The 24054-nt window shown below is 38.8% G+C and overlaps 1 protein-coding gene across 1 annotated transcript in view; it reads right to left on the bottom strand.

Moving 5' to 3' along the window:
- Positions 1-24054, bottom strand: part of KLHL32 (kelch like family member 32) — a 176647-nt gene that overhangs the window by 102291 nt on the left and 50302 nt on the right. The window contains exon 4 of the mRNA XM_023759760.1: positions 2045-2152. Within this exon, the coding sequence (XP_023615528.1) occupies positions 2045-2152 (108 nt within the window). The remainder of the gene's footprint in view (positions 1-2044; positions 2153-24054) is intronic.

The following is a 24054-nucleotide window of genomic DNA, read 5'->3' as shown; positions in this document are numbered from 1 at the left end:
ACGAGTGAAGTCTGAGCTGTGGGTTGTCAATTGTATTGTAGAGATGGGCAACTGCAGGTGTGACTGGAATTAAGGTGTGAAGAGAGAAATATATACAACACAAGCTGGTATCTTTCTTTAATCAAAGAAACCAAAGAGCATAAAACACATTATTTACTCACTTCACTGGGAATATTTTTTGGCAATTCTGTGGACAATAATTGTCTCCCTTATTTCCTAAGGCATGACATCTGACCGGGCTGACACTAAACTTGTTACCCGTCTTCTGTCTACTCTGCTTTGTACTTGCTCCTTGACGGATGATGCCCCCCCCCCCGCCCCCGCATCTACTATTTTCATTTCAGCTGCCCAAGTTGCCTCAGTTATTCTATAAAACATTTCTCAAACTCTACTAATGCAGCAAAGAGAATGGACAATATCATACACTTTAATATGCCTCCAAAGAAGGAAATTTAGTAGAAGAGTGAGGGCCCATCTTTCTTTAACAACTACCACCTTCTCTGTGAAGGTTTGCACTGATGGACCTGGTTGACCACACCCTCCCTTTTGTCCCCATGTGTTCTGTTTCTATTATACCTCCCATCACAGTAAGGATATATAATTCTTTATTTTCCTCTTTCTCCCAATAGGATGTGAGTCTGTCAAGAGAAGAGGCCCTTGCCCAGCTTGCACAGTGGTTAAGGGTTGACCCATGAACCAGGAGGTCAATTCCCTGTCGGGACACATGCCTGGGTTGCGAGCTTGATCCCCAGTATGGGGCATGCAGGAGGTTGCCAATCAATAATTCTCTCTCATCATTGATGTTTCTATCTCTCTCCCTCTCCCTTCCTCTCTGAAATCAATAAAAATATATTTTAAAAAAAGAGAGAGAGAAGAGGCCCTGATTTTAGCATAGAAGACACTAGACCTAAGTTGGATGACATGGAATTAAAGAACAAAACTTTATAAAAGAGGATAAACATCCAGTCTGTGTCTGCATCGACTCAGTTAAGTAATTCTGAAATAAAAATAGGGGGAAGGGAGCAAAATGGGTGAAGTGGGTCAAAGGTACAAACTTCTGATTATGAGATAAATAAGCCCTGGAGGATGTAATGTATAGTATGGAAACTACAGTTAACAATACTGTATTGTGTATTTGAAAGATGCTAAGAGAATATAATTAAAAGCCCTCATCACAAGAGAAAAATATTGTAACTATGTGTGGTGATGGATGTTAACTAAACTTATTGTGGTAATCATTTCACAATATATACATACATCAAATAATTATGTTGTACACCTAAATCTAATACAATGTTATATGTCAATCATATGTCAATTAAAGATAACTTATAAAGGAAAGGTTTTGTGTGTTCTAATCATTGTTTCACTAACATAACACTAGTTAAGAACCACAAAGGTTGAGATCTGAATTCATATTGTCTTTATGCAGTTTTATTTTGATTTGCTGATAGCTGTACACTAACATGGCTCTTGTATGAGAGAGAGAGAGAGAGAGAGAGAGAGAGAGAGAGAGAGAGAGAGAGAGAGAGAGACTGTTGTTCTCTGGAGATGCATATTAGTCCCATAACAATTTTAGTAATGAACAATTTTGCCTTTTAAACCATCACATTCTAATCTTGACACCTTGACTCTGAGATATTTGAGGACAGGGTGCCAAGATGCTAGACATAGCCTTTCGAGGCTTTACTTTTTTTTTTTTTTTTTTTTTTGGTCTTGTTTTTAAGCCAATAAAGCCAAGATTGAGTCACTGAGCTTCAGTGATTTGCAAACTCCCATATAATAGTCCTTTAGGATATTTTAAAATTATACCAACAAACCACTGAGCTAAGATGAAAATATTATGTTCCCTGGGTCCTATTTAAAATCATACTGCTTTACTTACCTTTCCATCATGTAGCTATAAAATTAAAGATGTGAAAATTTTTTAAAACATCAAGATGCATAACAAGAAAAATAATGAGATCTCATGCCTCAAGGAGAATCTCCTCTGATTAGCTACAGTTAACATGTTAGGCCTCTTAGATGACATTTTGTACCATACCTGTCCTGTGTATGCAAACTCCAGAGCCTGCTTTAAGCCTAGGCTGGTCACACCATGCAAATTCACCTCGTCAGCTCCACTTTCCACCATACAAAGACTGAACATTGCCTGAGGCGGGGAAAAAGGAAGAGACAGAGAGTTATGGGACTTAAAAAGCAAGGGAACAAGACAAACTCCTAGAGAGACTAGGAAAGAAAAAAGTTTTATAGGTTAAAGACTGATATTGGCTTCTGCAATGCTTTGACAAAAGGCTTCGCTTAACACAGGCCACTGCAAGTCACTGTCTCAGCAGTACAGGATACCCAAAGAAACACCCCACACGCAGACTCTCATTTACTCCCACAGCCCTTCTCTGGGGTGACTGTGTTTAGACTCACTCACTGAACTCATTCTCTGGATCCTGAGATCTCATGAAATGTGCAGCACTCCCAAACATACTTGTCAACAGGACATGGAAAGCACACCCTTGTCTTCAACTGTTCTTCCTTTATTCCCCATCTCAATGACATAGCTCATTCTTCTCTTCTGCTACATTATCACACCCTCTATTTCAGTGGTTCTCAAAATGTGGCTCCTGGGCTGCCAACATCAGTACAGCCCAGGAAATTGTTATAGATTCTTGGGACTGGGGGGCCGGGGGGGTCCCAGGACCTGCTGAATCAGAAACTCAGAGTCGGTCCAGCAATCTGTGTTGTAAGGGTCATCCAGGTGACTCTGATGCTCACTTGATTTTGAGAACCACTGTCAAAGTTATTCAGTGAGAGTCAATATGCCCCTAAACTAACTCTCCAAATGGCTAACTTACTGAAATGCCAGTTCTTCCACTGAATGACCAATATGTCAAACGGAAACTTGGAAATTAAAAAAATAAAAACTTGTCATATTAAACAAATGCATAGGTTTGCCTTGCCCCCCACAAAAGCCTTTAACAAGTTTGACTTAACAGGTATGAAGAGAATATTCAATTTTATGCTACTGATGATGAAATACACTACTCTGTGTAGTGAAGACTTAACCTTACCCAGTGAGAGGTCTGCCTTTGCCCTGGGTTTCTGGGGCGTGATCTCTGGGCCCTTGGATTATCCTGCCTGATAGGAGTGTCTTGATTTGTCTGGGGCTTTGACCACTGAGTCTAGGGAACATGATTTATGATGGGTTTGGGGCCACACCATATCAGTTCTGACCTCAGGGGAATTGGAGGTTAAAGGTATGAACTGGAGGTCCCAGGAGAGGCTAGAGATGAAAGGCCAGACACGTAGGCAGCTTGCAGTTGAGCTCCAGTAAAAACTCGGACACCACAAGCACGGGTGAGCTTCCTTGGTTGGCAGTGCCCTGTGCACACTGTCGCACAGCATGGCCAGAGGAGGTAACACGGCCCCACAGGAGGCGGATGGCCAGAAGCGCCATATTTGGTCCCCTTCTGCACTCTGCCCCATGTGCCTCTTGCCTTGGCTGGTTCTAATTTGCGTCCTTTCCCTGTAATAAGCCAAATCCACGAGTATAAAAACTTGCAGTGAGTTCTGTGACTGTCCAGCGAATTATTGAACATGAAAGTAGTTTTAGGAATCCCCTCAAACTTGTCATTGGTGTCTGAATGAGAGAAGTCTTGTACTGTACCTTCAGGTTTTATAATTTGGCTCATTCACAAAAGTAAAACAAAAATACAGCAATGCATGGTTCTATGTAGTAATAGTTCAGCTCCCCTTAAATCTTTTTAAATTTAAAAATGTCATATTTTGTTCTGTCAAAGTATTAATATGTACCGTTAGCAATTTTTAATTTTGATAAATTTATTTTGATTCTCATAATTCTATACATTTTAAATTAAGAATATATTTAACTTTCAGAAATTTACTTTATCATAAGTAAAATATAACCTTTAAAATTTAACCTTCTAAATTGATCCTCTAAAACCTGTTAAAGGCCAATGGTCAATGTGGTAAATTTGGGAACCTGGTTAGTTAGTGACTTGATCTGGCTTCCCACTGGTGTCACCAGCAGTTAAGGCACTGTATGGCAGGTTAAGAAGACTGGATTTGAAGTCACATGATCCTTGGTTTGTGTTTAAAGCAAATTTGTAACAAAACAATTCTGGGTTTGATCACTGGTAAGTGAGAATGATAAACATGTAACCTGACTCAGTTTTCTTATCTAAAAAATGGGACTAATGAACTTGTTTGAAGATTATATGACAGTATATATGTAAAGTATTCAGTACATGATATATGGCCTGATAACAGGCAAGCTCTTGGTGAAATTTATATTTTGTGATAATAAAATAGAATAAAGTTTCTTTTATACATTCTCTGGTTAAAATGATTGATACATTAGAAGTACCAGTTTCTGGGGTTTCTTGGAAATCAAGTGTGGGCTATACATAAAAAATGCTAACAGGAAATTGACTTTAATGTTAAATGGATTATGCTTATGCATTTATAGAAGATCTAAAATCTTAAAATTAAAAAGTACAGGTCACAATAAAAAAAACTATTTCAATTTGTGTAATTCTGAATTTGCTTCAGACTTCTTATAGCCACTTAAAAAAAATGAAAGAAATTTCAGTTGTTTTCAATGTCTTTTTTTATTATTAAATTTAGTGTTTCAGGTTTTAATATTCCCCACACGAATTTCTTTTTTCAGATCTTCTATGTAAGTTGAAATTGCACCTGATAGGGTGACCAGCTGCTCTCCATCAACCCCATATGCAGAGCAAGACAGAAATGACTCAGGCTGCAGAACAATTATCTGGGTTAATGAAATGGAAAACAGTTCCTGAGAGCAAAAGTTAAATAACAGAACAAGCTGCCAAGGGAGTTTTTTGAATTTGCTTTCGTAGGTGTCTTTCAAAAGCAACCAGGGCAATTGGCATAGAACAGAGAGTTGTGAGCTACTGAACGTGAAGCCTGGCCTGGAAGAGTTGGGGCAAGTAAATAACCCCTTAAATAATGTGCATATATATTTGAATATGTTTGCATTAGCAATAAAGGAACACCAAATTGGTCACTGGGACTTTATTATAGGGTATGACTGTAGAGGAAGGAAGAGGCTATTAATTTTAATCCATTTACATAGTATTATTTGGACCATTACAATGGACATGTTACCCGTCTATTTCTAATAAGTGCCTTTTGAAAACTTTTTTTTAATGTTCAGGATTGTGCAGGAAGACACATCTGATTCGACTCCTAGTTCTACAACCAGGCAATTTACCTTGAACATGTGACCTTGGCTAATTCGTTAACTTCTCTAAACCTCAGGTCCCTTATTTGTAAAATGAGGATAATACCAACCTCACAGGGTTGTTTTAAGGTTTAGGTACAGTCATGCATAATAGATACTTAATAAATAGAAACTGCTATTCTAATCTACACTGATTGTCCTACTCTACTCTCTCATGCATCCTTTTGATCCCCATTGGACTAAGAGTTAAGAAACAGCCCTCTCCTCTCCCCTCTGCCCAAATCCATTCCTTTCAAATACTCTCCTAATGACAATCCTACTCAAAATTCCTACGATTGGCTGCGGCACTTCACTTTCACCCCATATTCCTTACCCTACTTTAAGGACAGACCCCATCATAAAAACCATCACCGTATTTCTATAACCACGTAATTTCCATTCTGGTATCATATCATAGAGCTTTAGAAATTTAATGTTACAAACTTAATGCACCATAATTTTTAAAAATTAGAAAATTAGTTAATTTTTTAAAAAGGTAACTATTAAATCAAGATCAATGTCTTGAGTTTAACAAACTTTCAAGGAACCTCAATTAGGAAAAGGCTCACAGGATACCATCAAAGTAAGAAAGAACCTGGCCATCTGACAGAGTGAAACACCAGCTGACTAGGCTGCCCGAGCTTGTGAAACAATGTCTGGAGACCTGCCCGAGCCCATGGGAAAGGACAAAGCCTCTTTGGTAGCAAAAGAGGTGAGGAGACCAAGGGTGCTATCTTATAGTTTTAGCATTGATCTCCTTGAAAAGGTAAACATAGCTTCATGAAAGTGAGTTCCACGTCTTCCTTATTCACTATGGAGATCCTAGATTCTAGCAAATACAGGTGAATGAATTGATGAACAAATGAACAAGTTCTTCAAAAATTCATCTGTGCATGATGCCCAGCTGCTCTACACTGCTATAAACAAAAATAATTTGACATAAGAAAGAATTTTCATGATGTAAGATGTTTTACAACGTGGAATATAAAACATAGCTAAAGTTAAAGAGTATCTACCATAGGCCAAATACAAATATGTTCAAAGATAGACATTTGGGAAAAATTAAGAACATATGGTAATGTCCTCTATTAAGCCACATTCTTCCAAAGCATGGGATAAGGTTCTGCCTACAAATATGAAAGCACTGCACAGGTTCTTCCTTGGTTCACACTGTATTGTCTTTGGGAAAGCCTTGGCCGGGTTGAGATTTACAATTTTGTCACAGCTCACTCTTGGCTGATAATGTGCCGCCACCTCCACAAATCTTCCTAATTGAAAACCCAGTTTGTGAGACCACAATCCACTTTAAGTGCCCACTACCTCAGAGAGAGTTATGGATTTGTAGTGTGTCATTTCTCCTATATTTCACACAGAAGTGACACAAATTGAGTGCTAACATCACAGCCCATGAATTAAGTTCCCCTGGGTCACGTTAGTTGTCATGCAGTCACAAGATGAGCTATGACCAGTTTTAGGTTGGTACTTTATGCCACAAAACTGACCAATGAAAAGTCTACATCTTCAAAGATCATTAGAATGACAGCTGATAAGACTTTTTTAAGCACTTGAAGTTGGTGAAATACGTTCTTTTTAGTAACCTATGTGTAGCTTTGGAATTAACACTAGACATGGGCAAGATGTACTGTGAATTCCCAAGTTACAAGGAACTCAACTGCTTTTACAGGTGAAATAACTGGATTGTTTTGAGCACATGCAACCCTTATCTTTTATGAGAGAGTTAAATAACAGTAAACAAGAATGTTTATGGAAGTTATTGAAAAAAAGTAACTTGCATTGATTGCAGCAGATCTAGCCTGATCCTCCTCCTCCTTTATACGCCCAGTGTTATACAATTAGCAATGTTTACAATGGCCATGAGGCATTACAGAGACTGGAGCTAACTTCTGAATCAACAAGATTACATTTTGCTCAATTTAGTGTTAATGGTGATTATCCTTTATTGAATTCTGGTTATACGTCACATATAGAATTGGTAGTAAATCCCAGTTAATGAGACTGTTCAATTAACCACAATAACCCATTCACTAGCATTTAGTTGAGAAGGGTCCTGACCACAGTTGAACTGGATCATTTACCTTCATGATCTCCCAAATGCAAAAGCAATCCAATCCGTTTGGGGAGCTTAATGGTCTGAAAGACTGGGGTGGAGGGTTTTTTCTCCCTTATATATCTTTTATAGCTGTTTTAATTCTTCCTCAAATAGTACAGTAGTCCTCTCAGAGAATAAAATATCAAGACAAACGAAAGCAGTAAGATTATATTACTGTAATTATAATTAGACAGCAAAAATTAATACTGCTAAAATACCAGTTTCCCCTCACCTTAACCATATAAAGAAAAAAACTATTATATACTACAAACTATAAAACATATTGGTTTTCCCAACAGCTTCAAACATGTAGCTTGTTTATTTAAAAAAAATCTAGTTATATTTCACAGCTTTGCTCTTGGCACGGTTGCTTCTTAAATTAACTACATGGTGATAATGAGCCCTTCAAAAGCAGCATGATGATGGTTTTCCTATTTCTCTTTAGAATTCTCCTCCTCCTGAATGTGGCCATACCTCAATCACTGAGGTCTTCTGGGAGAGAATGGAGTGGAAAAAGACACAAATCAAGTTGTTGTTTTCTTAGCTAAAGATATGGTAAGTGTGTAGGCCAAAACCTGTTGCCCATCATGAAGTCAGACTATCCACAAAGGGTATTTATCCTTGTTACTTGTTACATACTCTGGAAAACAGCATCCACACATCTGCCTTTAGCCTTGGGTCCCCCTCTCTGATCCCTTGGCTTCCACTCATTCCTCTGGTGCTCCTGTTACCTTCTAGCTTATGGTTGTATCCCTTGGGTATGGGATTTCAATATTTTGCTACCCACCATGGAAAGAAGTCCATTCTTTCATCTTTAAATATTTTAAACATATTTAGGGATGGTACTATTACTCTTCCTTACTGAATATATTCGATAAGCCATTTTTATTATTGATTTTAGAGAGAGGAAGAGAGAGAGAGAAACAAGGATGTGAGAGGGAAACATCAATTGGTTGCCTCCCATGATTTTAAGAATAAGGTCTTTGAAGGAGTAAATCCATCACACCACCTTCCTTTTCCCAATTACTGTATTTGGTTTGACTTTCCCTGGTCCATCTCTTTTTTTATAGTTTCCTGAAGAGGAATTGTGCATGGCCAACTCAGAGCTGCTATTGTCACAAATCCCTCATACCCATTCTAATGGAATTCAGAAGGCAGAAGCTTTTAAGTAGTTTTGATTTGCCACAAAGAATGACAAGGCATTTTCTTGTCTGCCCCTCAAAGGCTGGCAGTGACTGCCTGCAGCCCTGTTGAGAGCTGTAAGGCCATATTCAGGCTCAAGTGAGAGTGGTCAGAATCTAGTTACGGGTGTAACCACAGATGTGCCAGCCCCGAATCATAAAGTATGCATACAGACAAGCACAAGACATGCCGTGTCTGTCCTAGAATCCATGGTGCCATCACATAAAATCTGTTAACCCTTTTTTATAGAGGACTTTTTGGAAGAATGATGAAGATAATTATTGTTCTACTCTTTAAAACCCAATGTAAGTTAACAATCACTCTTAAAATTTTAACCCCAATCAAATTTCAGTAGTTACTCTTTATTTTTAAAGTCCTCTCTTAATATCTTTTTCTTCAACATACTAACATAAATAAGGTGTGTAAGATTATACATATAGGCTCCCAGTCCAGCTGTGGAATCTCTCTTCAATCTTTCATTTTAGTCATCACTTTGGTTTAACAACTGCAAGCCAGGCAACATGCGCTGGAGTCACTCTCCCAATATTAGGCGAACACACAGATGAGGGCAAGCGCCCCTGCTAACACGGTTTCTTCTAATTCCATTAGTTACTAAGCAACCACTTCACTGGAACCTTCCTGATCCGGACAGAACAGGCCAGTTTAGTATGAAGTGTTCAGTTTGTCCCATATGTTACTCCTTTTGCAAACACGTTTGTCCATGCACACTACACAAAAAGTCTCCAATTGTACAAAATGGGGGGGGGGAGGGCAAGAGTTTAAGAATAATACATGAGAGTTCAAATATCTTTCAAAAGTAACTAGATGAAGAACTTCTTTTAAGCCCATGAAATTGTTTATACACATATATAATTTTTAAGGTGATAAGAACGATTTGACATGAAAATCTCAAATCACTTTAGAATCACATGTCTCTAAATGAGAAGAATAACTGGTAATTCAATCTTTCAAGAATCCAGGCATGCAAGGCCCAAATCCAATCAACATCAGATGGGCTAATTAAAAGCAATTGCTTCAACAAGCAGCTGGGTCATTCCACAGTGTGGACTATTCATTTTGAACCAGTTTTTATAAAAATGATATACAGAAACAAGGCATATCTATAGATCTCAATAATTCTCTACACCAATTCATCAGAGTCACATGATCAGCTGTCTTTCCCTTCTTTTATAAAACATCTGTCTTTGCTCAATACTCCATTTCTAAAGGTTTAAAATTTTCATCAGCTTTATTATCCTTCAAACATGTGCTCTTGTTCCTTCAGAGGAAGCTATGGTTGACTGTATCACTGCAATTAAATAAGCATGAGTAAAATTGTGATTTTAAATAGAACAGTGTAAAAGTTATCATTTCAAAGGCATAAAAAAGATGTGGCAGAAAATGTGAAATAATCTTTCAACGCACACTTGAAACAAATACATATGAAGAGCTTAGCACAATGACTGCATAGAGTAATGATAAAAAGTCAGCTATTATTATTACTTTATAAATATTTTCTAGCTTTATAGTATTTATATTCAGTAAAAGTGAATCCATATAAATGAAAGAATAAAATGCAGACCAGAGTTCCCCATTCTCCACTCACTACAATGAACACAGTGCATTATCAGCACACTAATGAAAATAACAGTCATCTGACCTGAAATGTTAATGATTTCCCTGGCATTGATGCAAATAATTTAAAAAGGGAATGTGACATTGATTATTTAGAGGCTCTCAGCTTTCCATTTAAAAAGGAAATAACATTTGACCACTACCACTATTAACTGCCACTTTACCTTGCATTGACAAAGGGAATCCAATTTTTTAAAATATATTTTTATTGATTTAAGAGAAGAAGGGAGAGGGAGAGGGAGATAGAAACATCAATGAGAGAAAATCATTGACCGGCTGCCCTGACCTGGAATGGAACTGTGACCTCCTAGTTCATAGGTCAACACCCAACCACTGAGCCACGTCGGCTGGGCAAGGGAATTATATTTTTAATGAACGTGTTCCATTAAAAGAAAATTATGAAGCCTGATTAAAAAAAAAAAAAAAACCCACACAGTGCTCACAAGGTCCTATCCCACAGAACATCTCAAATCAACCTTCTCTTATTTATTCCACCATGGCAGTTTCTATAACAGGCAGATGTATAGCTGTTCATCGTCAGCCAGGCAATTAATGCTTATCAAACATCCACGGGGTGTGAGGCTCTATAACAGACTGTCTATAAAACATCAGATTGACTGCTTAATTTGGCTTTGCTGAATGTCAAGGCCATCATTAATGGTGCTATTTTTTTCTGGCTAAATTTAAAAGCTATTTCATTAGGCCTCTTCTTGGTAGATATTAACTAAATAATTAATCATCAGATATAAGTTGTAGAATGCCAACATCTACTCATAGACAACAGATGATTATTACTTAGGGAAGAAATTGAGCCCATTTTCAACTGTGGGCAATTTTTGTCAGTTTCCACAGTTTCTTGGAACTATATTTGTTTGTAGGTGTTTGTTTGTTTTTAAGTCAGAATTGCCTTAAGAAAAGAAAAGTCTATTGCAGCATTTTAGGTTCCTCTCCTAAACCAGATTCTGGAATTTTCAGAGTTACAAGTTGAGGGGAAAAGACAATACTCTACCTCATTAGGTCCCCAACCAATTAGTCAAGGACTCCAAAACCTGTGAGTAGCCAGGTGTCCAGTTTTCCCTGGTTCCTAATTCCCTAGTGGCTTCAGGTGACTAGGGAATTAGATCCATGGAAGACTGGGCCAGCTGGATCCGGGAAAACAGCCACATGTCTGTTAGGTCACAAGTCTTTTGGATTCAGCACTTAGATCTCTTTTCCAACAGTACACATCCACTAGGACTCTAAGAAGTTCTATGTTGGGGAATTGGTATAATCATTACTCTCCTGGTTTCTGACTCACTCAGCATCAGCAAGGCCATATTCTCACGTTTGGGAAGAAAACAGATAAAATGTGCCCCAATGTCTCTGAGTCTCTTGTGCTCCCAACCCCGACACCATCTATTACACAGAGGGATCTGTATGGATAAATTTTAAAAAATTTGATTTTAACGAAAGTCACTTTTACTTGAGAAACAGGTAGAACTGACTGTTTTTATATTTACAACTGTATCTCTGGGCCCAGACATTCTTGTCACTGCTGAACAAACAAGATCCATAATCCCAGAGGGGAACGATGGCCTATGACTCCACAAGCTTTAAAAAAACAAAATAGTAGCCCTACCATTTGCAACAGCATGGATGGAACTGGAGAGCATTATGCTAAGTGAAATAAGCCAGTCAATGAAGGAAAAATACCACATGATCTCACCCATTTATGGATAATAAAGACCATAATAAACTTTTGAACAAAAATAGATACAGAGGCAGAGCTGCCTCGAACAGACTGTCGAACTACAGCGGGAAGGCCGGGGAGGGTTGGGAGACAGGAGCGGGGGGTAAGAGATCAACCGAAGGACTTGTATGCATGCATATAAGCATAACCAATGGACACAAGACACTGGGGGGTAGGGGAGGCTGGGGGATTGTCAAGGGCGGGGGAAAAAAGGAGACATATGTAATACTCTTTGTAATACTTTAAGCAATTAAAAAAAATAATAAAAAAAAATAGTAGCCCTAATCGGTTTGGCTCAGTGGATAGAGCGTCAGCCTTCGGACTCAAGGGTCCCAGGTTCGATTCCGGTCAAGGGCATGTACCTTGGTTGTGGGCACATCCCCAGTAAGAGGTGTGCAGGAGGCAGCTGATCGATGTTTCTAACTCTCTTTCCCTCTCCCTTCCTCTCTGTAAAAAATCGATAAAATATATTTTTAAAAAATAGTAGCTTTTTGTTTTTAGTTTCATAATACATAAATATTGTCTTCTTTAAAAATTAGGTTATTATAAAATAAAATTAAAGTCTTACTTTGTAAGAAAGTAGGATTTGAGCAAAGACCCGAAGAGGGCAAGGGAGCAAGTCATGTAGCCATCTAGGAGAAGAGTAATGCAGGTAGAGGAAACAGTTGTGCAAAGGTCTTGCGGTAAGAGCATGCAGGCATGTCTGAGGAACAGCAAGGAGGCCAGCGTGATTGGAGTGGAAGGGGGGGGGGGGGGCTGCTGATGAGGTAGAATCATGTAAACTAAGATGTTGATTTTACGTGAAAGTGGAAATCATCAGAGGGTGTTGAGCCAAAGTGACATAATCTGACTTTTGCTGTCAATAAGATCACTAGGGCTACAGTTTTGAAATAAACTTCAAGGGCTCAAGGACTGAAGTAAGAAGATGAAGTAGCAAGTAGGATACTGCAAAACTCCAGGCAAGAAATAACAATAGCTTGCACCATGGTGGTAATAATAGAAGTGGTTGGAGTCTGAATATATTTTGAAAGTAGAGCCATGGGACTTTCTGGCAGTTTTGATGTCAAAAATTACTCAGCAGTTTGGGGGCCTACATTAATTAGAGCTGTGTTAACTAAAATGGAGACTACTGTGCAACAAGCAGGTTTATGGGAGGGAATTGGGAGTTTCATTTGTGGTGCCTCTTAAACATCCAAGTAGAGATAATAAGCAGATATTTGGATATACAAATTCTGGATTTTAGGGGAGGGTGCAGTCTGAAGATATAAATTTACAAGTTATCTGTGATGATTCATTTTATTTGTCAACTGAACTGGGTCCAGGGTACCCAGATATTTCGTCAAACACTATTCTGTGTATATCCGTTGAAGGAGTTTCTGTATGAGATTAACATTTGCATCAACAGACTGAATAAAGGAGATTGCACCTCCCTAATGTGGGTGGGCCTCATATAATCAGTTGAAGGACTGACTAGAACAAAAGGCTGAATAAGAGAATCCCTATGTTCAAACTGGCTTTTTCCTACCTTAGACACAAACTGAAATACTGGCTCTTCCTGGGTGTCAAGCCTGTTGTTACCTTTACAACAATCCTGGATTGTAAATGATAGGGGAAGCAATGGTGTGGCCAGTAGATCCTAAAAAAGTAACAGTGAAGACAATTTGGGGTGTCTGGAGAGCTTGTAGCATGTTAAACGATTAAAATTTATATCTCTAAAGTACAACTATAGGAAAAATTAATTTCAAAATAAAATCAACACTGAAATCTAGAATACAAACAAAATTGGCAAAAGCTATCCTTGCTGAGCTGCCTAAAACAATGGTGCTTCCTGACAGAATTTTAGTTTACAAAACAAAACTCTACTCTCCTTTCCTTGAAAAATAAAAATCATCGCCAAGATTATAGGCCTTCTATTTAGCATTTAGTATGTTCCAGAACAGCCGTGGGCAAACTACGGCCCGCGGGCCGGATCCGGCCCATTTGAAATGAATAAAACTAAAAAAAAAAAAGACCGTACCCTTTTATGTAATGATGTTTACTTTTAATTTATATTAGTTCACACAAACACTCCATCCATGCTTTTGTTCCGGCCCTCCGGTCCAGTTTAAGAACCCATTGTGGCCCTCGAGTCAAAAAGTTTGCCCATCCCTGTTCCAGAATCTTGTTTTACACCTGACATTTATCTCATTTAATTTCCACATCAATGTTATATGACAATTATATCTCTAAAAAGCAGGATAAAAATGAAAATGGAAATATCTACACTGTTATTATCTGTATCAGTGCTCCTCGAAGCAGGCTGTCTTCACACTCTTATCCATCGGAGACAAGGTATGGAATCCCTGCCAGAACACAAATGGACTCACTACCTGCTTCCCTGAGAGAGGCTTCTTGTGAGAAAAAAAAAAAAAAGCCAGTTGAACTAACGTTTCACGATATGTCTGACTTGCATTCAGTAGTTCATCTGTGTGGACAGTTAACAAGCACTTCGCAGACTGGCACTGGTCCACAGGATATATGTAGCACTGATCAATGTCTTTATATACCATCCATAGATTTGGGCTTTCTTTCCCACTTTCCACTGAAACCAAATTCCTAAAGAACAGTGAATTCTGTTGCACCCTCCCTGATCTTCTACAGAATATGTCAACCTCTTGAAACCCTTTTCTTTTCTGGCTTTGATTAAAATGCACATGCTGGTGCCCGGCTGGTGTGGCTCAGTAGTTGGGCATCGACCCATGAACCAGGAGTTCACAGTTCAATTCCCGGTCAGGGCAAATGCCTGGGTTTCAGGCTCGATCCCCAGTAGGGGGCATGCAGGAGGCAGCCACTCAAATGATTTTCTCCCAACATTGATGTTTCTATATCTCTCGCTCTCCCCTCCTCTCTCTGAAATCAATAAAAAATATTTTTTAAAAATGTACATGCTGGTTATCTTTATACATCTTTGACTTTCCCTTTTGTTGTCACCTTGGCCATCTTATCACTCCCTTTCTGTCACCTGAGTGAAGGCATCCTTTAGGTTCTTATCACAGAAATTGTTTCCTGCTCTCTCTTTCCCCTCCTGATGTGCAATCTCGTATATGCCCAAGGTTTCAACCTTCGCCTCTAGTGCACAAGCGGCCTGGATGATGTTTTTTGTACCCTTTTGCAACATCCAGCACAAACTTTTTTGCACATAGTGGCTGCTCAGTAAATGTCTAAAGGATTGAGAAAGTAGTGAACTATGTACACCATTTGGCACTGTTATCAGCCATGGAATTAATTTGTTCTTACTGCATTAAGAAGTAATAAAGAAGCACATTGATTTGTCAAGTAGCAATAGCTACTGATTGAAAATAGTAAATAAAATTAAATGTTAAATATTAAGAAAATAAAAATGAAAGTGTTTAAACATGTTTAAAATAACAAATATTAGATGTAAGTTATTTTATATTTGCATAGAGTAAAATAATTTATCATCAGAAAAATAATATAGCAGGGATAAAATTGTTTTAAGATTTTTAACTTCTATTGCCATAAGTTCTTTGTTTCAAAATGTGATATATGTAAATAAAAATATATAAGTACAACCAGCAAATCAATTATTTTCTTGATGACGTTGCTACCAAAACTCAAACAAAAAAGGAAACACACATTTCAAAAGCATCAAACATCTGCATCACTTTCTAGTTTTCTTCTTAATTTGCCTGTTAGTCTTCTTAAACTTCCTAAGCTTTTCTTGTCCTCCCTCCCCTTGGGGTCTTCACCACACCCTTAAAGCTGATAAAGGTGCATTCTCTAGACATACTCTTTAATTCCTACAGACCTTGCTCTACTTTTTAATTATTTTCTATAAACAGATTTTATTATATTGAATGTTAAAACAAGTATTCATTTGATGGAAAACAATCAATTTACCATATAACGTATAACTCAAATGTAATATCAGAATGATATTGTGATCCCCCATGATTAACGCATGAGTTACAGATGTTAGGGAAAGGAAAGGACACAACAGTGTACAAATAGGCAAGAATTAGCAATGCTGCTGTTTCAGCATAAACACCCAATAGCCACAGAACTCAGTAGTGTTTGCTTGGCCTCCAGCAAGTAATTAATCACAGGACAGGCCAGTGTAAGATCCACTATGAAAAATATCGAACATCCTGAGACTTAATTTTAGTGATATTCACGCATCAACAACTGCAGAAAAATGCTTTGCTATGTAGGACAGTGGTAGATAGTTATATCCTTACAATAGCACCCAAAAGATAAACCAAAAATAATGTGGATGCTACGGACTATGTCCCACCCATTCTCCCGCCCCAAACCAGACCTCAGACACTTCCTCTTCTCTCCAGCCATCTGCTTCTGGCCTAGGTCAGGCCTTCATCAGCTCTCACTTAACTGCTTTACATGCTCCTAGTGTGAATTATTTACCTGTGGGCCTCCTTTTCTTTACTTTAAAAATAGGTATTAAGAACTTGGGGGTGATTTTGCTATTATTTTATTCACATTTTTTTTCTGAAAAGGAGGTTAGTTGTAAGTTGCTCCCAGCTAAAATTTAATTTTTTTGTGGACTGTACTATTCAGACTGTGACAACATTCCCAGAGATCAAATGAGTGAATCCTAATTGCAGCGCTAAGCCCATGAGTGCTTGAATGTGCCAGGAGAAAGCTGTGACAAGGGTGACTGAGTAAGAGACAAAAACTATGGAAAGTCCTTTAAAATTCAGATAGCATTTGACGGTTTTGAAAGACATTTATTTTCATTCTTAATTTTAGTTTTTCATCTTTAGTGGGAGCATATTGGGGGCTCACAGAATTGATGGAGGCGGAGCAGCAGGCCAGAAGAAAGGCAGGAGGCTGCAGGCTTGGCGGCTAGAAGCAAAATAACTGTCAATGTTATGTTGCTGTTTATCCTTCATGTGATAAACACAGTATGTCTTATACGTATATGATTTCAGAGAATCGGAAATGTTAATGAAGAAGCTATAAAACCACTAAATAGGAGACAGCAGAAACCTAGCAATGATCTCACTTATGTTTTAATGACAGCAGTGCTATCACCTTCCAGTCTTTACAGGAAACTTTCTCAGGAAACGAGACAAGCTAATTGTTAAACAGCCAGTACATATAATGGGTGTTCTTAGGGGGGAAATTCTGAGGAGGGTGTTGGTGAGGCCAGGTACTATAGTGGTGCTAAAGATGCAATGATGAGAAAAGACAAAAGGTATTGGCTGCACCCCTCAAGGGGAACTTGAAGTCCTCAAGCCTCCCCTGCTTGCTCCAGCAATGGCACAACTGTCTTCAAATGCCTCGCAGCTGCTCTTTTCCCAGCACCCTCCAGACTTCAGGTCTATGGTGAGTGTGAGCACCCCCTGCTCCCCTATTTCCCGATCCCCAGGCCAGGAGACCCACTCATTCTTAAGCCTTTCCTCTCCCTTGTCATTGTCACAAGGTCCTGTGGATGCTGCGGACTATGTCCCACCCATTCTCCCGCCCCAAACCAGACCTCACACACTTCCTCTTCTCTCCAGCCATCTGCTTCTGGCCTAGGTCAGGCCTTCATCAGCTCTCACTTAACTGCTTTACATGCTCCTAGTGTGAATTATTTACCTGTGGGCCTCTTTTTCTTTACTTTAAAAATGGATATAATAATAATAATAATAATAATAATAATAATGATAATAATACCTACCTTATAGGTGTCTTTAGAGGACAAAATGAGTTGATATACATAAAGCACTAGAGTAAGTGCCTATAGTACAGTAACTACCCACTTAATCGTAGTTATTGTTGTTATTATTGGTCGAGAATGCCAGAGAGAGGAAGAGGATAAAAACAAGGTTCAAGCCCCAAAACACAACCCCAAGCGCCAATTACCCATAAGACTATTCTGTAGGTATTTGTTCACTTGTCTGTATCTCCTACCAGACAATGAATTCATTCTGTGTCTAACAAATAGTAGGTATGTAACAAATGCTTATTGAATTTTTTAAAAATTCACTTCTAATTATATATTATATACTCATTTAATAGCTTTTTAATCAATTTTGATCAAATAGTGACTAAAGAGTATGATTATAAAAATATTTTTTATCGTGGGCTTTACTATCTTCTCTCAAAACTAAAAATTATATAGGCAGAGCACACTCAGGCTCTAATGGAAAATGATGCTAAAATATTTAACTTTCCAAAATGTCATATTTGAATCACTTTACCATCACATATGCGAAGCTATGTTACACAGTGAAGACATCTGCTTCCTTGGCCAGAAAGTGTAGGCGCTGGTGGAGGTTTAAGATGGAGATAGCAAATGTTGAACAACAGTCTCCAGGCAGCCTGCAGCCCAGAACTGCCCACGTGGGGGACCTGCAACTTTTGTGTCCACACAGGCAGAGGGGCTGCCATAGGGAGGAGAGTGAGTGGTTGACTAGCCCCCACCTCACATACACATTCTTTTAGATCAGCGGTTCTCAACCTGTGGGTCGCGACCCCTTTGGGGATCGAACGACCCTTTCACAGGGGTCGCCTAAGACCATCGGAAAACACATATATAATTACATATTGTTTTTGTGATTAATCACTATGCTTTAATTATGTTCAATTTGTAACAATGAAATTGGGGGTCACCACAACATGAGGAACTGTATTAAAGGGTCACGGCATTAGGAAGGTTGAGAACCACTGTTTTAGATCATAAGGCCCCTAATTTCTCCTGCTACCTCTGGTTCAATATGTCCTCATTCAATGTTTTTCAACAGTCCTCGGTTAGTCACAGTCCCTTTCAGAGAAGTTACTGGTGAAAAGAGCTATGACATAAATTATTTCCTTTTAAAATTTTTTCCTAGTTTTATTGAGATGTAATTAACATATACCATTGTGTAAGTTTAAAGTGTACAATATGATGATTTGATACACGTATATGTTGCAAAATGATTGCCACAATAAGGTTGGTTAACACATCACCTCACCTTTTGTGTGTGTATATGTGTGTGTGGGCGGGGTGGGGGGGGTGGCTGTGCGTGCGCGTGTCTGCACGCACGCTCATGTGTGGGGTAAGAACTTATAAGATCTACTCTTTTAGCAACTTTCAAGCCTACAGTACAGTTTTGTTAACTATAGTCACCCTGCTATAGATTAGCTCTCCAAGACTTACTCATTTTATAACTGGAAATTTGTACCCTTTGTCAACATCTTTCCATTTCGCCCACTCCCAGTTCCTGGCAATTACCATTCTACACTAAATGAGGCCATGCAATATTTGTCTTTCTCTGTCTGGCTTACTTCACTTAGCATAATGTTCTCATCTTTCACCCATGTTGCTGCAAATAGCAGGATTTCCTGCTTTCTTATGGGTAAATAATATTCCATTATATATAAAAGCACATGCACACACACAACCACATATTCTTTATCCATTCATCCATGGACGGACACTTAGGCTGTTCCATGCTGTGGCTATCATGAATAACACTGCAATGAACATGGGTGTGCAAATATCTCTTTGAGTTTCTGATTTTATTTCTTTTGGATGCATATTCAGAAGTAGAATTGCTGGATCTTATATGGTAGTTCTACTTTTAATTTTTGAGAAACCTCCATATTCTTTCATTTCCATAGTGGCTGCATGAAGTTACATTCCCACCAACAAATAAAAGGGTTCTCTTTTCTCTGCATCCTTGTCAACATTTGTTATCACCTATATTTTTGATAATAGTCATTCTAATAGATGTGATGTGCTATCTCATTGTGGTTTTGATTTGCATTTTCCTGATGATTAGTGACATTGAGAACCTTTTCATGTACCCGTTGGCCATCTGTATGTCTTCTTTGGAAAATGTCTATTCTGTTCCTCTGCTCATTTTTTAATTGGATTCTTTTGCTAATATTTTCTCCCATTCCATAGGTTGCATTTTCATTCCTTGAGGGAGACAAGCTAGTTTTAAGGTTTCAGAGGAGGGGGGACTTGCATATGAATTTAGGGAGATGGCAGAGGGTAAAGCCTTTGTGAAGGACTTCATACCTGCTGTTGGCTGTGGTACACCTTGGTAGATGCCCAGGGAATAAGAAAGGAATAGGAGTTCCAGGTGGAAGAAATAGTTATTAGCAAGGCTGAGACGGGCAAAGGCCCTCAGGTGGAAAACAGTGTGTTTAGAGAACAGTCTGGCTGCAACATCAAATGAACAGGTGGGAGAACAAAGATGAGGATAATGATGATGGCACAGCATGAAGGCTCGCTCCAGGAGCCTGGCAGACTGGGAGTGAGGAGCTTTGGAAGACCTGAGCAGGGCAGCGAAAGTAATCACACAGTCGTCTGCACAATGGTTAGCAAAGGGGCAACCAAAGGAGGAGAAATGTCAGATGGCTACTAGAATGTTCTACACAAGAAGGAAGGAGGTGTCAGATTCAGGAAATGAAAAGATGCTAAAGGATGCAACCAAAAAGTTATTCTCACCCATCAAAAGGTAAATGAGTCTGTAATTAGGTGAGCCTAAGTATGAACTCTTTTCTTTTCCTACAAATAGGCAGAGCATGGCTAGAAATTGCAAGTTAGTGCAAGGAGTGAAACAGCTAGTGTTCACTGAAGGTCTTCTTTGTGTCAGATACAGCGCTTAGTGCATTACAATATATCACTTAAATCTCTATATCAAGCCATTCTGAGAGCTGTGCTTTATGATCATCTATTCACAAATGAAAAAACGTAGGTTCACAGAAGTAAGATGACGTGTCTATGATCAAAGAATAGATAGTAAAGAGAGTGAATAACCCAATATTAATTAGAATAGCACCTACTATTTGTCAGGAATTGGGAAAAACTGGTGAACACAGCCTCTGCCGCTGCATTCAAACTCAGACCTGATTCACAAGCTCCTCCCTTCCTTCCTTCCACCACTGCTTTACATTCTTATTTAAAAGTCCCTGGTCTGACTCAGTTATAGCATTTGGCAAATGCCATGTTCAGCCCACACCACTAATATTAAACCTGATTTTAAAAATCATTAGTACTTGGTCAAAGACTTTGTTTTCACCCTTCCTTTTAAAATGTTGATGATCACAAGAAGTCACAGTATTTTATGCTCAACTACTCATTACTCATATTTTAATCAAGAAAAGCTGATGCCAACTCTCAGATCAATGTACAGAAACTGTTTATGTAAAAACTGGGGCCTTCTCCTCACTTTTGCAAGCCCCACCTCTCCTGAATCAGAACCATTACTTCAGTTTCAAAATAATCTGCCAGATATCAGAATACAGAGTACAAAAATCTATTTACATCGAAGTACTTAATTAACCTGAACAGATCACATAGAAGAAACCACCCATGAATAATTTGCATATTTCATATGCAGGATATTAAGAATTAAAATATACATAAATTCTATGACAATTAGAAAACATCATGCACTTAATAAATATTAATTGAGCAGTTACTAAGCCTGAAGCAACATTATAAGGCTTGTGAAATATACAGAAAATCCTAAAACAGGATACTGCTTCCAGATATCTCAGTGTGGCAGTGCATAAGACACAAGAAACACAAACATAATGTTAGTTAGGGCATGTGGTTGTTGGGAGACGGTCCTTCACGGGTCTCTTGCATTTATGCACGTATTGAGAGCGAGGCACTGACTGTCCTTTGTTCTGAACTCTCTTTTCAAAGATGTTTCTATAGCAAAGAGGTTTGAATGACAGAGTGGTTTTCCCTTTGGAGCAAAAGGCAGTCTTGCTTACAATCCTGGAAGATACCATTCTCTTCGCAGAGCAAAGGGTAGGCATGCTTCCTGGCCAGTATAATAATGTCTCTCTCCAGAGTAAAGGACAGTCATACTTACTACCCATTATTTAAAAAATTTAATTTTTTATGGACTGTACTATTCAGACTGTGACAATTGTTCCAACTTTGTCTCAATTTATTGATCAGAACAATCAATACACAAGTCACTTAATTTTCATCTCACAAACAGGTGATGACATTGAAGGAACTGTGTATGAACCCAGTAGGCCATGTGGTTAAGTGGAGAAAGCACACTTGGTACTCAAGGAGACAGATGCTCTGGGGTGTGAAAATCAGCTCTTCTCCTTAATGTCTGGCAGTCCTTGGGCAGGATATTTACGCATATTGCACTTTGGCTTCCTTATCTGCAGAATGGGAACAATAAAGCTTTCTTCATAGGCATTATAACACAGGTATTATAAAAGAGGCCCTCTGTGTCTAACCTACCAGAGTATCAGGGGCATTGTGGTGGAAGAGATGAAGAACTGGGAGTAGCAACAAACACTATTAAATGCCAACAAGGAAAATGCTCTCTTGCACTCACATGCATGCACTGGCTCACATACACACATGCACAAATCAAACCATTTCCCAAAATTAAATTAAAAACCCAATCAGGAGAGACTTCAGAGGAGAGCAGCTAAGCACCAAGACAGTTATATTATGGTACACAGGAAGACAGGACTCCTATTATATAATGTGCACATGTTATATATTACAATTCAAAGTACGTTGTTTGAAACATCCTCTGGTTAATGTAAACTTTCTGGAAGATTAATGCCCAACAATTTGAGAGTATATAAAATATATCATTATACTAATGCAACTAAAGGTCACTTTTCAGATATTCTGCTTCATTGCTGCAGTCTATAATTAAATCCCCACTTTTTATTTTAGATAGACATTTTTAAGTAGTTATCTATTTATCCTCTACATTACTAGGTGTTACCACACTTAAAACACTTTTTCTAAAAGTCTTTCTTTTATGATTTGGCATCTTTGAAAATTCTCTTTAACTACTGGTTCACAATTGAGTGCAGTTAATATGTCTCTTAATCATAAAAAACAAGATTATTGGAAATAGACAAATCAAACCAACAAATTGCCCATGTGCCTAAGTCGGTTTCTATATCATTTTTGAGAATTTCATAAAGAAAATTTTAAAAATTCATGCATATATATATATGTATTCTCATTTATATAGATTGTACACTGTAATGTTTTGAAATTATCAACCAAAATAGCATTGAAAAGAAAATTAAATAAGAATTAAATAATGTATATTCAGAAATTAATATTTAAAAACTAGAGGCCTGGTGCATGAGATTCATGCACTCAGGGTGGGGGAGGGGAGTTCCCTCAGCCTGGCCTGCACCCTCTCACAGTCTGGGAGCCCTTGGGGGATGTCCAACTGATGGCTTAGCCCTGTGGGGAGCGGGCCTAAGCCATCAGTCGGACATCCTTAACACTGCCTAGGACACCGGCGATGCTCCCCCTGTTGGAGCGCACTGACCACCAGGGGGCAGCTCCTGTGTTGAGCGTCTGCCCCCTGGTGGTCAGTGCATGTCATAGCAGCCATTCATTCTGCCTGTTTTGTTCGGTCGATTTGCATATTACCCTTTTATTATATAGGATATTCTGGTTAATGATTATCAAGATTTTTTTCTTACATCCATATTTTAATTTTACTTAGAAACTATGAGACTTATTACTTAACCTCTGAGTTATCTAAAACTAGAGGCCTGGTGCACGAATTCATGCATGTGTGGGGACTGGCCAGCCCCGCCCCTGATTGGGGTGGGGGGGCAAAACAGGGGCGGGGCTGGCCAGGGGGAGGGGCCGCAGGCAGTTGGCCAGCTGGCCCTGCCCCTGATTGGGGTGGGAAGGGTGATTGGGCAGTTGGTGGGCCATGGGAGGAGCCGATCGGGGATGGGGCTGGCCGGGGGAGGGGCCGCAGGTGATTGGCAGGCCATCCCTGCCCCCTGGTCGAATTCCCTGTCAAACTCCTAGTCAAAGGGACAATTTGCATATTAGCCTTTTATTATATAGGGCTACTTAACTTCTAAGATTCAGTTTCCATATGAAAAATGTTGATTTTTATAGCACTTGTATGTGTTTGCAAAATGGGTTGTTAGGAGGATTAAATGAGATATGCATATAAAATCCTTTTTCCACCACCTGAATCACAGGAGTGCCTGAATCACCTGAGGTACTAAATAGATGGCATTCAACTAGCTATAACCATACTGTACACATTCATCTTCAAAACAACAAGCATGTCACCACATCTCATTCGCCACTAGAACTCAAACTCCAGAGTCCTGCTAAACAAGACACATGTCTTCTTCAGCCATTATGGACACACATGTCAA

Source organism: Myotis lucifugus, unplaced genomic scaffold (assembly GCF_000147115.1).
Source record: "Myotis lucifugus unplaced genomic scaffold, Myoluc2.0 scaffold_161, whole genome shotgun sequence".
Taxonomy (NCBI): Eukaryota; Metazoa; Chordata; class Mammalia; order Chiroptera; family Vespertilionidae; genus Myotis; species Myotis lucifugus.
This window is presented reverse-complemented; position numbering and strand designations above follow the sequence as displayed.